The sequence below is a fragment of the Mustela erminea genome, chromosome 8 (assembly GCF_009829155.1).
Source record: "Mustela erminea isolate mMusErm1 chromosome 8, mMusErm1.Pri, whole genome shotgun sequence".
Lineage (NCBI taxonomy): Eukaryota > Metazoa > Chordata > Mammalia > Carnivora > Mustelidae > Mustela > Mustela erminea.
Window position 1 is genome coordinate 24,660,218 of NC_045621.1, and position 17,202 is coordinate 24,677,419.

At 33.9% G+C, this 17,202-nt stretch overlaps 1 protein-coding gene across 4 annotated transcripts in view; it reads left to right on the forward strand.

Moving 5' to 3' along the window:
- The window catches only part of VWC2L (von Willebrand factor C domain containing 2 like), a 167,298-nt gene that overhangs the window by 1,598 nt on the left and 148,498 nt on the right, over nucleotides 1-17,202 (forward strand). For all 4 annotated transcript variants that reach the window (XR_004288661.1, XM_032355399.1, XM_032355401.1 and 1 more), the window contains exon 2: nucleotides 1,439-1,908. Coding sequence is in view for 3 of the 4 variants with exons in the window: in XM_032355399.1 (XP_032211290.1) it covers nucleotides 1,519-1,908 (390 nt within the window). In the remaining variant the exon portion in view is untranslated. The remainder of the gene's footprint in view (nucleotides 1-1,438; nucleotides 1,909-17,202) is intronic.

Genomic DNA, 17,202 nt, shown 5'->3' on the forward strand with positions numbered 1-17,202 from the left:
AAGATAATTTGCATATGTTACTTAAAATGCAAACATAATAGTTGATGAAGTGTCCTTAAGCCATCTTTACCTTGTTTTTGAATTATCCTTTTATATGTTATACTAAAAAGGGATGATTTATCATTATTCATTATATTCTGAAAATATACCAACAAATAACATTTATAAATTATCTGAAAATATCCTAAACACAATCTAAGCAATATTGGCATAAAGCCAATAGCATTTAAATAGACAAATGAACTATCTGACAACACTTTTTCTTATCTTAGTAAAACCACTTCTTTATTCTCTAAAGTCACAGTTTCCCCAGAGCCTTTGTATAAGTTAGTCACTCTCAACATTTAAATAAGAGCCCACTACCAATACTCCACACCAACCACTAACACTAAATGAAGCTTATAGGATTCAATGTCACCAAATTAATCAGACATATTTTCTGTAAATGACAACACCATATTATCATTTTAAGGAATTTCAATAAGCAGTTTTATATTGGCATTTTTGTGAAAATTGACTAGATGCAAATATGTTTGGGATGTCAAAAGAAAGATATGTTCTCAAGACAATGTGAATGGTATATATTTTATATTGAAGAAATTAATTCAAGTGGTAGTCCTTGAACACTAGATTCAAGTTGCCATTTAAAAAAAAAAATCAAAGGTACATCTTTCCTGCCCACTAGGAGCTTACTTCCTGAGTAAAATAAAGTTATGGACAATGAGAAAAATAAATTTATTTTTAATAAATTATTTTCAATATATGGAGTTCTCTTGTACTATTTATTAAATTTTTCTCTTAGTCACTGTGAAATGGTTGCACTATTTTTTCTTCCTATCTATGTCTCAAAATCTAGATTTATGTTTTCTGAAACAAGTAACCCATTTGAGACCATTGTTGTTCTCCAGTTATGGAAGTAAAGGAGTAGGAAGGCCTTTGTACTAGCTCATCTCAATTATAATTTATATATAACTATTGGTCTCCTCCCTTTTAGAAGTAGAAGTTTTCTTACTAATCTCATAGTTTTTAATACAGATAATTATAGCATATATATTCTATCACTAATTTAGTGATAAAGAACAACAGAGAATTTGAATTCAAACATTCTTGAGCCATTTGTAACTACTTTTAATCACCTTTTGAGGCTTAGTAAAACCACTTCTTAATTTAGACAAAGCCACACCTTTGAAATTCAGAAGGTAAATCGGAGCTTAAGATTCCCAAGTGAAATAAAGGACAAATTTTAATGCATATACTGCCAAGTATAAACTCTCCAAACTTCATAATAAAGTGTAGATATTTGCATGAACTTAATCTATTTAAGGTCTTAGTGTCTTCCAGATAGGTCTCAAATAAACAGGTTGAGAAAATGGGCTTACATAAATCCATATTCTCTTTATATATGTCAAATTGTTCTTCTTTAAATATTTATTTTCAGCCTACCCTTCTTGTATTCCCATGGAAAGAGCTGAGTATATTTAATATTAGGAGCACATCCAGAAGCCTTTGAGGAGGGGGATGGCTCTTCATATTCATGAAGCTTGCATACTTCTGTTGGTCATCCTTGGATTGGTCACCTCTGCTGCCATCAGTCATGAAGACTATCCTGCTGATGAAGGTGACCAGACCTCCAGTAATGACAATCTGATCTTTGATGACTATCGAGGGAAAGGGTGTGTGGATGACAGCGGCTTTGTATACAAGTTGGGAGAACGATTTTTCCCAGGGCATTCCAACTGTCCATGTGTCTGTGCTCTGGATGGACCTGTTTGTGATCAGCCAGAATGCCCTAAAATTCACCCAAAGTGTACTAAAGTGGAACACAATGGATGCTGTCCTGAGTGCAAAGAAGTGAAAAACTTTTGTGAATATCATGGGAAAAATTACAAAATCTTGGAGGAATTTAAGGTATGAGTTACCCTCCATATTTATTGAATACTAACTTTTCACATGACATACTTAGTAGATTACTACATTAAAATTAAAGTTGGAAAAACTTATTTTTAAATTTCCCTTTGATTTTTAAAATTTTTTAAAATTTTATTTATTTATTTATTTATTTTAGTGTTCCAAGATTCATTGTTTATGCACCACATCCAGTGCTCCATGCAATACGTGTCCTCCTTAATACCCACCAGCAGGGCCCCCCATTCCCCCACCTCCCTACCAAAAACCTCATTTCTTTTTCTCAGAGTCCACAGTCTCTCATGCTTCATCTCCCCTTCCGATTTCTCCCAGTTCACTTTTCCTTTCCGTCTCCTAAGGTCCTCCATGTTATTCCTTATACTCCACAAGTAAGTGAAACTATATGATAATTGACTTAGCCTAAGTACCACTGTGGTCAATAAATGGTCAATAAATAATGAATTGGCTTATTGATCAATATCTTTAAGGTTTCACAATAATCTCTTCCCTCAGAAGTATTTTGGGCATGCTTAATACTTTTTTTTCCCTTAAGCATTTCTTCTGTGTTATTACAAAATGTTTTCTGAGGAATTTTTTGTAGTGTATGTGTTTATTTAAAGTTAATGTTTAAATATTGTGATTTTTTTAATGTGGGTGTGCCTGGTTAGCCTGTATTTGGAGTCATCTATAGTCTAGAATTATGTTTAGTGTGTGGAAATGCAAGTGCCACTGGGACACACCTCTGAGCTGTGGTCTATATATTAAGAATATGCATTGGGCCTACTTGTTGTAGAGCATCATCCTCATTTTGTTCTCTGCTCATTAGATATTTTTTGTTTGCAAGACCCCAAAGAGAACTGAATTTTTGTCATACTCTATTGTCAAAGGTAGGAAGAAAAAAGACTATTTTTCCAGTGTCCTTAGTATTTCATATGTATTTTATATGCCTATACTTTTAAGTAATTTGGAGTTAATTTTTATCTCTGCTTTGAGTCTCTTTTCTCAAATGGCTAGTTTTAATTAGGATGTCCTACAAGCCAGACCTGAACCCTGAGGGTATAAATTCATATATCAAAATGTTCTCCTTAAATGTAATGGCAGTTTGTGCCTTGGAGTATCTGTCATACTGATGGCTTGATATGAAAAATTTTCATTTCATCTAACCAAGTTCTGTGAAAGGTGCTCAGAATCTCGTAAGCAAAAGAAGACATAGCTAGTTTTCAGTGTGACTGAGAGAAGAACATCCAGTTATTATCACTAACCCAACTTCCTTCTCTACAATAGTCAAATGGTAAAAGAAATCAATATGGGGAAAAAAACGTTTAAACTGATCATGATTAGAGTATTCTATGTATTGGTATTTCATTGCACTCAGTTCATTCCAGGTTATGGGTTCAAACCAGTTGTAGTTTACTCAAGAATACCCAGTCACTTTAACTAGATTCCTTAGGACATGAAGGAAATTTTAATAATTATCGTATTTAACTTTCTTATACATAAATGTTATTCTAGACGTTTCTCTTTCATATATTATCATAATTTGTTGCACAATATTCAGAAGTAAAGGACTTGAAAGTCTAGTAAAATTACCATTATTTATATCAAATGATAGTTAATAGTATAGTACATTTATTAACAGATTTATGGTCTCTAAAATATTAAGTATATTTTGACATTAGCTATTTTCACTTTTAGGGTAATTAAAGTAAATGCAAGTACTCAACACAATTGTATTCTAGACATGGTTCTAGAATCATGTTACTCTTTTCTAACGTGCATATTAGTTGAGAGTTGAGTTCAAAGAGATACTGTAGAATAGCCTTACCCAAGCAAAAAAGTACATTGAATAAAATTTAAGATTTACATAATTTTGTCATCAATATTCAGTAAATAAGAGAATGGTTATTCGAATTTAACCAACTCACTACTCAAAATGCTAGTTTTTCCTCTATTTATTAGATTTTTATTTTACAAATATAATATCTATTTCACCATGTCAAACAATAAGAGATATATAAAGAAAAAGTTCACAACACTTCACTCTAATTATATGTCCCTGCTATAGTCAACATACAACCCATTGATGTGTATAACTTTTCCACCTTTCCATGCCATGAGATTTTTAAAAAACAGAATGAAAGAAAACAGTTGCCTCTTTTCACAAGTATTTGGAGTTATAAAAGCTATAGAAATTATCTAGGGCAAGCTCATAACAGTGAAGAACTAGGACCAAAAAAGTTTGTTACTTGTCCAAAATTGTCAATTTATTTAACCTACCTCTAAATACTGTCATTCTAATAACCTCTCAGAGAACTTGGGCTCAAGAGTCAGATAGATATAGATTCAAATCCCAAATTCATCACGTAGATGTAAGATTTTGAAAGGACTCCTTAAGTTTTTGAGCCATGGTGGTATTGGCTATAAAATGGCCATAATAATAATTACTTTTCTTGGGAGGATATATTAGAAAGAGTTACTTAGATGATTTATGAAGAAAATAGCAGGCTTGTGATGATTGGCACACCATAGATATTGACTAAATGGTTGTTCCCTTCCTCCTAAACTCTAATGTCCAGTGGTTTACTATAACTTCACAATTCCTCTATGTCTTCACCTACATTTTATAATGGAAATTCATGCTTAACAGTCACTCAGTTGAAAGAATTCCAATACTTTTTATAAATGTTCTACCTGTCTATGTGAACTATATATACCTAAGTAAGTATAAGCCATAATATAATCTTGATTCTCTTCTAATTTAGCTCACAAGAAACAAGTAACTAATTTCAAAAGATATACGGAACTTTCACATAATTATCTTGGCATGTTATTAAGAAGGTTTTATATATTTTTACATATAATATATTCATCCAACAAACATTTGGGGATTATTTGTTGTACAAGATACTATAGATGTACATACACTGGAAAGTAAGGTACCTAGAAGGCCAAACCTCCACTCACAAGTAATGTATGAACTATATGGAAAGAGAATGAAGGGAAAGAGCAGTTTAAAGTAAAGCATGGAATTGTGAAGCTCAACACTAAGGCACTGTGGTGCCAGAAGCATATCAACATGTGTGAGATTTTTTTCAAATTTTCTTTTTCTTCATCATGTCTGAAGTTGAGACTATTCTTAAGGAAATAATTCAAATTGATCTGGATATATTAAAATTCCAAAGAGGAAACTTCTTGAGCAAGATCAGAGATTAGTATGAAATTTAAAAAGAGAGGTGGGAGATAGGAACAGGACGCTGGATGTTACTAGAATGCTATTGTAATAGGAGAGGTAAATTTTTACATGTGTTTTGGACAGCAGAGAGAAGAACTTGAATACCAGGCCAAAATAGTCAAATTTGGTCTAAAGAATAACAAGGGATAAAATCCATGCTGTACATAGAGATGACCTAGTTAAATGTGTTTTTTGAACAAAATTACCTTGTAGCCAAGTGTAGAATTGAATAGAGGTGAAGAAATTAATGGCTGCAGATGTAAGGCTATTGAAGAAAACAGAGAATGAAATGACCAGCATGCATGAGGATAAAAACAGAAGGGTCTTCAAGATAAAAATATAAATTCCATACTATAGTCTCAGCTCTATACATTGACTCTCCAAGTATCCAAACTCTAAGTGATATCTCTTCCCTGCGTGTTTGCAATGCTGTCTTACACTTTCTCACCATTGCATACCTGTGTAAGTCCTACTAGACTATTTCAAAGCCCCATTTAAATCTCATCTCAACTGGAAAGCCCTATTCTATGCTGCATCCTGGGCTGAGTCTCATAGCTTTCCTCTATGTTCCCACAGCATGCTAAATACATCATTATAAACAGGAACATAAATCACAAGCCAATGCTATCAAGACCTTTATGTGTATTACAACTTATTTCATTTCATAACAACAGTATGATGATGATACTTTAATTAGCACTGTTTTAAAGATAAGGAAACTGAAGTATAAGATAGCTTGCCCAACATCACACAGCTCTAAAGTAGAAATAGTATTCATATCCAGGAAGCTTGACTGCAGAATCTAAGCTCTTCACCACCTCAGTGCCTTGATCACAATGCAACAACAGAATGTGAAACCACCTGTCTCTCCAACTGGATCGTGAACTCTTTGAGGTTAAGAACAGTGTTTTCTGCTCTTCCCAACCCCCCATGTGAATCATATAACAGACATTCAATACATTTTTGATGGATGACATAATTGGTCGAATCCTAATTAAACCCACAGGATAAAAAAGTTAGAGTTCCTTTAAAATGCCTTAGTTTCTTATTTATGTGTTGTTCTCTTCCTTTTAGTTAAAGAAGCATTCAAAGTTCAGATAAGGAGTCCTCTTTGGATCCTTAAAGATGGATCCTTTAAAATGACACACATTGCTCATTTCCATCTTGCTTTCTCCTCTTCTTCACCCCCCTTCGTAACCAGGGTCATCTTGGATTTCATCCCAGACCAGGGGTGACCACCTGGTGGGTCAAAACAGTTACTCTATCTCACACTATATAGTTGCAAAACATATGTCCCTTCTTACTCTTTTCTGATCAGTATATTCAAATGTAAGTTGAGCCACATGTGTCACCTGATGGGAAGAATAATGTTATTTGCAAAGATCTTTTTCAACATTTACTGATTCAAGCTTTGAAAATGGATTTCTCTCTACTCTTTTTGAAAACTCTAAATTTTTCAGTGTTCTGGTAATATTGTATTAAGATAAAGGTCACTGTATAGTAGGTTCTCTCATCTTTCTTTTATGTATACCCAGACAAAATGACACTGGAACCTACTTTTTAAGACATAAGGAGCATAAATAATAAATTACAATAGCATTTCCTACAAAAAAAAGAAGTTGATTGGAAACATAGACTCTATCAGCTTTGGCTTGGTGGTAAACTATCTCGTGCTGTGCTTCCCAAAGGGAGAAATAATTTATTTTCCTTGGTATTTTTATAACTCTCACTCAAAAAGAATTAGCCTTTTTGGTCTTTTTTTAATCCTTTGAAACTTACACTGATTTAGTCTAGGTCAGACACTGAAGGTTATACTACATGCAACTGAAAAAGCCTTTGCATAGCCAGTCACATTTTAAAGTGATTTTCTGTGGGCAACACCCAGTGCCCCTAATTCAGGATTTTGATTTGCCCAGGACCTGTCTTTCTCTGTGGGCACTGGCCTTTGTGCTTCTCCCACTCTAAGCAAAAGATAGTTGATCAGGTGGCCGATTTTTAGTTTTAAAAGATTCAGTGTTCTGAATCATGTTCTCATGCTGCATATTTTCTATGTATGTGGTCATTTTAAAGAAACATATTTTCATGCTGGGGTAAGCTGCCTAGTTTTGCTCTAAAATTTATATTTAATATTTAAATCTTGAAGAAAGCAGCAGAGTGGACAGAAAAGTAATCACGTGGAGTATTTTGCCAAATCATCTCCCCCTTAACAAATATCAATGCCAGCTAAGGTTTAAGATTGACTTGCCTTCAATGGGTATATTCACAGAAAGGCAGGCTTTCCAGCTTTCTCACTAATCAGTGCCCCCATCAATGCCCAATATGGTAATATTAAATCTGTGAAAGCGTTTGGGTAGAAAGAATGATTGAATTTAGGTCTGTGTGATTTGTTTGATGTTGGTTTGTTTTCAAATGGAGAAAGAACAAAAGGCAACATGTACTTGGAGCTAATGATCAAAGATATGAAAGAACGGGGAAAAATGGAAGCTGTAAAGAAATCTCAGTTGAGTTAACACTTTACAGAAACCTAATTCACTGCATCCCACCCACCCTCTGCCATGGTATAAGTTTCTATGAAATGCAAAGAAACTAAGATCTCTGCATTAAGCAAAGGGGTACAGAATGCATCTTTCCAGAGATGTGAAGGATTTATTTATTGTAATAACAGAGAAGTAGGTAGATTTTGAGAATATGAGTGGGATTTTTAAAGACTTTTTTCCAAGAGATGGTTTACAAATTCTCTACAAAAGGTTAAAGGGGTCACCAGGGGCATTTGTAAGATTCTATCCAAAGAAAATCTTAGAAAACATCATAATTTCATACAATAAAGATAAGGGAGGATCATTGTTGAGGAGTGGAGAAGACTAATTCCCTAAGTGTTGATTTTGCAAAATACAGTTTCTGTTTTGCAGGGTATGTTGTGGGTTTTAATGTTAAAATTTCCTTTGAGTGAATTCAGGAATGGCTTCTCCTTTCAAGTTGCTACAAAATAACAAAAATTAAGTAATGCTGTTGCTCATCTGAGGGTCAACCCCAGCATGAAGAACAAAGTAAATATTCCCCATGAGGAATTTCCATCTTTGTAAACAACTGTGGAACCTCTACTTAATTTGTATAATCTCGGACCAATTTCAGAGATTAGAAGTCAATTTTGTTAAAACTTAAATTTATAAAATTCCTTCACCCTCTCTCATTATTTTTATATTGTGCCTCCTTGGCATTTTTTTACTCTATAGAACTGCACTAAATGGGAGCAGATCAGATTTTTAAAATAATTTATTTTTTCAGAAATTCCAGATAATTGGGAATAATCCCTTTCTTGACACCTTTAACATGTGGGAATAGAATTGTAAGAATAAATGTCTTCCAAGTTAACCCCTGAGTGGTGTAAAATAGGCTGTTTCCAATCAGGAAAAGTTTTTTGCTTTAAATTGTAAGAGAATTAATGGTCGGCTAGCTCTTTGGTTAGCTGTATGTAGGAATAGTTTTTCATGCTCACCCACTGGTATTTATTGCTGTCCTTCATATTGCAAGATGCTGCTGTTAATGGTGATAACTGTGTGATGAGTATGACTACAGAGATTTGTGACTGGGCTTCTGTGCCCCGTGCACAGGGGGTGATCGGTGTTTGATTTGCAGCCACGTCTGAGATTTGCGGAGCTTGTCACTGTTAGTGATTACCTCAGACTTGAGGTCAGCCATCAGCTGTTTATAGACATTGCTGCCCACTCCTTACTCTCCAGCAGTGTAAGAAAATGAAACTGAAAAGAAAGACCTAGTAGTCTCCCTTTCAAACTTTCACTCCAGTTGTACAAAACATTGGATATGTTTGAAATTTGCCTGTTTTTAACAGTGGCTTTACTCACAGAAAGACATAATCAGTCAGTGGTAGGATATTAATAAGCATAATTTTTCTATTTTTCACTTTTTTCATAACTCGGGTCTACATATTTTATGGTAATTGTGTAGATTATTCTAACATACATCATCTCAATGGAAACTGCTCCATACATGCAGTGATTTGAGTGTGTGTGTGTGTGTGTGTGTGTGTGTGTGTGTGTAAAGAAATTTGAGGGACCAGGAATGTCTTTACTTACAGAAAATCTTACTGTAAAATTAGGTAAATCTTTTGTTCCTGATCCTCCTTATTCACCTTGACCATATTTTTGCTTAGTTTTGTTTTCCTACAACTTGATTTATACATCAGGCAGTGTGTTTTATGAAGAGTAGTGCAAGAAAAACGTATTGGTTTATTTTTTAGTTGTGCTTTGCCAAGATTTCCAGGAAGAGCTTGAAACAAATAACCAAGAGACGGATTGAAGTGATCAGTAGGTTGGCTTATCTGGGGCATCTTTCTCAAAAATAGTCATTATTAATTGGAGACTGGTTTATTTTAGAGTCTGTACTTTGGACTTTTATCATCACTGCTGATTAGCATCAGTAATTTCACTCCAACATACTGTCCTTTGTGGATACCCTTGCCTCTAGCCTGCTGTATCTCATATCACAATAAAGACTTCTTTGCAAGGATTTAATGACACCATGAAAAGAGTGAATAAAGTACTAAAGTAACAAGAAAAATCATTCATCCCCTAAAAAAGTTTTTAGATGATATTATTTTATGCCTGTAGAAAGCTATCTAAAGTGAAAAAAAAGTCCTCTGAACACAACTTTTAACTTTTCCCCCCTTTATGTCATATGATCATAAACAAAAGTAAAATACTTTTAATTGTTCTAACTATAGAATAGATACAATAAGGTCATCATATGTGTCTTACAAAAAATTAATAACATTGAGAACTTAAAAATTACAATATTACATATCAATCTGTAACTTAATCTGTGTGTGGGGTGTGTGTGTGTGTGTGTGTGTGTGTGTGTGTATGTTTTAAATTAGTTGTTTGGGATTTTTCAATCTGTTTTAATATTGACCTGTGACTACTATTGTTACTTCTTGGCATGAGGCTGGATCCCTAGTATATGAGTTTGCATGTATTCTCCTATTTATAAAGGCAAGCATTATGGTTTCTTTTTTGTAGTTCAGATCCTTCCTACTTTTTAAATTTTTTTAAAATTTTTTATTAATATATAATGTATTATTAGCCCCAGGGGTACAGGTCTGTGAATCGCCAGGTTTACACACTTCACAGCACTCACCATAGCATATACCTTCCCCAATGTCTATAACCCAACCACCCCCTCCCTCTCCTCCCCCCGCAACAGATCCTTTCTACTTTTAAGAGTTGACCATAGAATATTAGATCTGAAAAAAACTTTGAAATTATTTTTTCTAATGTCCTTATTTTACAGATGATAAAACAAAAGCCAACTGAAACTTACTGAAAGGACCATAAGGACATAGCTCATTATTTGCAAAAGCAATATTAATATATTGCTTTCCTGTGGTCTTTTTTTCTACATTTTACTATCTTCAGGTTTAACAAGAAAATGTCACTCATTTGCATCTCCCTTTCCAATAAATGTGTTGGATGCAAAGATTTATTTCAGCTAATTGTCTATAGAAATGTGATATCAGGACCTATCACCATGACAACACAGAGTTACAAGTAGACAAGAACAATAAAATATTGGCATATCTAAAATCAGTCTCTGACATAGATAGAGTACAATTTGCAAAAAAAGAATCTAAGTTTGCAAAGGCTGTGTTAGAAAAGGGATCCTTTGTCTAAAAATGAAAAATTCTATAATTAAACAAAGTAATATTGGCCAAAATAAGATAAAATCCTATTAGATTAACAATACCTGTTTATTTTCATGGATACTCTTTTATACTAGGAAGTAAAAAAGCAACTAAATGAGCTGTTTTTGCCATATATTTGGTAATTTTAGGAACTGAGGATTCATGTTCTTGATATCACTCTGCAAGCACCTGCCTCTTATGACTAGGCAGAAAAGGATTCTCAAAAATGGATGAAGTATGCAAAAATTTCTAGTTCCATAGAATTAGAACAAAGGAATATCTCTAAACTAGCATATGATCAGTATCATCTCAGGAAGGAATGTTTCAGAAATTGATTCATTGACCTGTCCCTAATTCTGATTGAAATTATTTCAGTGTATGTTTCTAAAGTTTCCCAGATTATTCTAATGATCAACTAGATTTAGGAATCACCATCATGATGCATGTAGCCTTTTCCAGACTCTTTTCTAGGGAACACCACCACTCTGTGATATTCTTAATAAGGATTTCTGATTTTTTCGTGGTCAAGTAAATTTGAGAAATGATGTATCCTTGGAAATGTGAAGTGTACATTAGTGTATTGACACTGCTTGAGTATTTTTAAAAGGTTTGTTTGACAGTCAGTATGTATTATTCAATAGCTATGAGCTTGACAGGGAGGAGAAAACTGGATTTTAGAGTAGGCTCTACAACTTCCCAGCCAAGTGACCTAGGTGTACAGTACTCTACCTCTGTAGGTTTTAGTGTACACACCTCTCAAAGAGAGATAATAGTAGAAACTACTTGGCATACCATAAGAGATTCATAAAAGCTACCTGACATTTTTACTACTATTACCACTAAACTGTATTTAATATGAGATTTCACAAATTTATGTGACAGAAGAACATTTTTTTTTCCTCAGAACATCTATTAACATCTTCAGGTTCATAAGAGTTCAATGAAACATGGATTAAGAAATACTTTACTAATGATTTGAGGTACCCTAATTTCTTTTTTGACTCTTATGGGCAGCTAATGATAAAAATCTGTATGTCTCAGCTCATCTTTTATTTTCTGGCTCTTTTTAAAGTTCACAACATTTAAATTAATGTGACTGTTTATGGTAGTTAATTTGTGTTGCATAAAACAATTTATTTGAAAAATTATTTCTTCTTCATTATCATGCCAGTTACATATAACCAAAAATCTAAGAGATTGACTGACCATTATCCATGAGCCAAATCCAACTCACTGTCTGCTTTTGTAAGTAGAGTCTTATTGAAACAGCAATGCTTATTCATCTCTGTATTGTCTATGGTGGCTTTTAGGCTGTAGTGAAGAGATGAGCACTTGCCCCAGAGACCCAGGATTCACATGGGTCAAAAATATTTACTATCTGTGGGCACCCAGGTGGCTCAGTGGGTTAAGCCTCTGCCTTTGACTTGGGTCAAGATCTCAGGGTCCTGGTATAGAGCCTTGCATCATCGGGCTCTCTGCTCAACAGGGAGCCTGCTTCCCCCTCTCTTTCTGCCTACCTCTCTGTCTACTTGTAATCTCTCTCTCTGTCAAATAAGTAAATAAAATCTTTTAAAAAAATATTTACTATCTGGCCTTCTACAGAAAAAGTTTGCCAACCCCTGATCTATGATAATATTATTCTTCCCTTATTATTCTCTCAAACTGTGTTATCAAACCTTTCAAATCCACATTCTTGAAGATTAAATATTCTTTGGATATTGATAGGTAATAGGTCCAACTTGACTTGAAGGTGGTCTCAGGTATCTCTTTTCACATATGTGACTTTAAAAAAGCATTAGATACACCTATTTTAGTTGTTGTTACTCATACTTGACAACAATAGTACTAAGTCCTATATCTCTTTGCACACTTGCCTTCAAGCAGTATAGCTTTGTTCTTTGCATTGATGAATAATAATATAATAACTTCCCACTGAGAATTCTCAGATGAGACAGATAAGCAAAGATGATTTTAAAAATTCCTTTATTTTGCTTTACTTTGTGATTTCCTTTGATAGTGTGACAAGTCAAGGAGGTTATTTTTAATTTCATGTAATATAATAAATATATTTTGTGTTACAATAATAAATGAAAATATGTATGCTGTCTGCTTACTTAGGCATTTAGTTCATTTTTATGACTTTTCAAGTCAACTCTCACAATCCATAATTTGGTTTCATTAAATATTCTAATTATCACCGACATGTGGAAAAATGGTAGGTTTCATGGGGTTGTACCAAAATGTATCAGACATAAATCTGACCCTCAAAATTCTCCTAGTCTGTCAAAAGGAATAATACAGGTACTACTAATAGCAGGTGGCTTGTGATGACTGTACTAGGAACTTATATGAAGAAAGGGGGAATCCAGTCTGGAGGACTTAAGATATCTTAAGAATAGGGATTTCAGCACACTGAAAGTATTTCAGACAAAGTTAGAACATTGGCAAAAATAAGTACAAAGCACGTGCAGAGAAAAATGAATAAACCCAATGAGTTAAGCCAGAGCATAAGGCATATAAAGGAGACAAAACATGAGAGATCAGAGAAGGGGACACTGGTCCAGCTCACAATGTGAGTGTCATGCCGGGCCAGCGAGCTTCAGCCAAAGCCTGGGCTGAGCAGGGAGCCACTAAGGGGTTCAGATCAGAGAGTGACACAACCAGATCTGTGCCTGAGGCAAACACCAAATAATAGCTGACACTTTTATAAGATATTTTGCACCTGTGTTCTCTCAGGAATTGCTTAGTTCCAAGCTATTTTTATTCTCATTTTATAAATGAGAAGGAAGGGCTTCTGACTAACTCCAGTGGTCTTCTAATTATATCTGACCAGCTTCCACACGTTCATTAAGGATGTTTTGCAAGACACGGTTGAGATGGCTTCGTTTTCACGTGTTCACATCCCCTATATTTTTCTATAGGTGTTCAATTATAACTCTGAAATCATATTAAGTCCTGTATCTTTCTGGTGGAAATGTATACATGCTAATATGAGGAAAATTATTTCCCTGTGTCATGTTTCACAGGGCTCAGTTTCTTGTATTTTTTTTTTTAAAAAACTCCCATTGCCATGAAGAAGTATGAATCTAAGACACAGTCCTATCCATTAAAAATTAATAAGAGCTGCGTTCTGAATGCAGCAAGAATGGCCCAAGAGTATTTTTGTTATTTAGAGGGTTTTTTAAATCTTTACATCAGTGAAATACAAATTTAAAAACAACAACAACAACAACAACCACAACCAACCATGGATTTTGCTAATGGTTTTTGCAGCCTTAGAAATACCATAGTCATCACAAAAACTTCCAGTGGTTACCAAATTAAGTCATTTTTCTTTATAGTGAAAGAACATCCACAGCTCTCTGGCACTCCCTGTATTTTCACTGCATATTAGTTTTATTTCCCTTTCCTAAATATGACAGGGGAAAAAATTAAAAGAGTTCAGTCTAACTTTAATTTTCCCCCAACATTATAAATAAAATCCTACTAAAATAGCACACCTTTGACTGCTGAGATTTAAAAAGCTTCATTAGGGAGAAAAAGGACAATCACAGAGAATCTACCTTTTGCTAATGAGACTCTAGGACATTCACACAGAAGCTAGAACATACCTAAATCAAGATTCAAAAAAAAAAAAAATGTGAGGTGAAGTTACCCTGTTAAATATCTGTTTGGGCAAAGAATTTGATTAAAGATTGAAGTTTCATCTCTGTAAATAAGAACCTAATTAACTATCTAAAAATGTTGCCCAATGTCATCCTTATCTAACCATAATATGAGTGCACACATTGCTACATTTTTTTAAAATTGCTTTTAAAACTCTAAAAGATATGTTCTTTATAAATTCAATATTTCCAATAATTCATAATGGAAATTATCATGCCATAATTTAATAAAAATAATTTATAATCAATATATACCCTTGAGAAATACATGGCCATTGAAAATGGATGAAGAGAAATTTAAAAATTAATTAATAAATACTGATCAAGTTCAAAGCTAGGATGACAATGAGGGTCTTTTAACCAATGCTACATAGTTTATATATTACATAATTTCCTTCAGTCTCCTAAGAATCCAGTGGCAAAATTAGAGCCCTATTAATATTGTGTTGTTATTACCTCCACCTTACAAATGAGAAAACCCAGATTCAAGTGCCTTAAGATAAAACAGCAATCTTTAGTGATAGGTTTTGAGTTCCAAATGAGCTCATTCCACATGGTCATATGGCTGAATTGCATTGGGCGATAGCACTAGCCATTTATTTTTTATTTTTTTGAGAGAGAGAAAAAAAGAGAGAGAAAGAGTGAGCAGGGGAGGGGCAGAGGAAGAGAGAGAAGCAGGGCATGGAGCCTGACTCAAGGTACAATCCCACCACCCTGAGATTATGACCTGAGCCTAAATCAATAGACACTCAACTGCCTGAGCTACCCAGGTGCCCGAGGACTAGCCATTCTTATACATGGTTTCAAAATTGTGATTACTTCTATTGTGCCTTGCACCAAAAAAAACCCAAACAAACAAACAAAAAAAACCCAAAGTCAAAAGCCTTACATCAAGATATTACTTGGTCAAGATTTTTTAAATTAAAATATACTTTTATCTTGTGAAGTGTATAAACCTGGCGATTCACAGACCTGTACCCCTGGGGATAAAAATATATGTTTATAAAAAATAAAAAATTTAAAAAAAAATAAAAAAATAAAATATACTTTTATCTTAGTGTCCGTAAGTCATCTCAACATGTTTTTGTGGAACGAAGTAAGCTATGAAGTAAGCATCAAATAATGAAATATAAATTCAGAAGGAAATCGCTGTTGGGACTTAAAATTGGAAATTAATATATTTTAATATTAGTAGTTATAAAGCACTTCACTATATTAATTTTTCAATTACTGCCTTTTCATAACGTGCAAAAGTACAATGTTGCCAGCAAATGGAAAAGGAAGAAAAGATTTCAACTTTTAGTAAATTTTTTGCCCAGAGAAATTCAGAGACAGTGAGGCAGAGAGAGACTCCTGAACTAACAATCTGATTGGCACTCCCAATACAAATGGATTTCGTTGTTCTAGGCCTCGAACTTTGACCTCCCACATACTGAAGAGCCTTGAGTCCAGTGAAATCCATGCACGGCACCTCCTTTCAATGTCTCTCATAGAATAGGACTGATTCTTTCAGGTTGTAGAATTCTAACAGTGCTATACTCTCCCCCACGCACACATGGCCTTGTTTTAATGCTACTGTAGATGACTGGCTTTTAACTGATATCAACAATCTGTTCTTTTCAGTGTCGACAGGAAAGTTTTGCTCATTTTTTTCCTATTGCATAAATAGGTGATAAGTAGAGCATCCTTAGCACGGAGATACACAGGCTCTAGTGAAAATATTCTGTTCACTGTCAAGGGCCTTTTTTGTACCAAAGCCAAAAGTCAATCCAGCTTATCAGTGAGGACTAAAGGCTGCTGCTTTCCCAGGCTATTTATACAAGGACAGGTGTGACACTTTATCAAAATCTTCATTTCACTGTGAATCCTCTAGCCTTCATCTATACCTTTGGGTTCTCCTTTGAAGACTGTAGAGGCCACTAAAACATCCTTTTTTTTTTTTTCCTTAAATACATACTGATATTTCCTTAATAAGTACGCTTTGCCAATTTAAAAAGGCATACCTGTGACTGTAGCTAAAGAAAGATATTTTTGCTTATATTCTCCTTATCTATAGTTTATTTTTCATATGCTGTTCTTCATATTTCAGAAAAAGCTACATTTTCCTATGAAATTCCTTGAAAATATTCTGGAAAAAATTTGGTTCTATATAACATCAGTTTATTAGAATAGGCAGCATATAATTGTAGAGGTGCCTTCTCTTAAAAAATAAACCAAAATATGTTTAAACAGTTTTTTAGGAAAAAATATTTTTTTAAATATTTATTTATTTGAGGAGGGGGAGAGGCAGAGGGCGAGAGAAACTTTAGCAAACTCCTGCTGAGCACAGAGCAGGAGGCAGGGCTTAGTCTCACAACACTGAGATCATAACCCGAGCCCAAACCAAGAGTGGGATGTTTAACTGATCACCACCCCGACACCGCTAGGAAAAAAATATTTTGAAAAAAATATATAAATCATTAATATGATATCACTGTTGTGTTGCAACTATAATGGTAAATTTCAAGACTGAGTGAACTTTTTTTGTACTTGATAATTAATAATTTTAGATTGGGTATGTCAACTGCTTTGCAGTATACTTGTGTTATACATTAAGGTCAGAATAAATGCAAATAAAAATAGAAAGATTAACCCCAATAATTCTGTTCTCCATTATAATAATACCATCAGTTTTATTTTTTTATTTTTTTTTAATTTTTTAT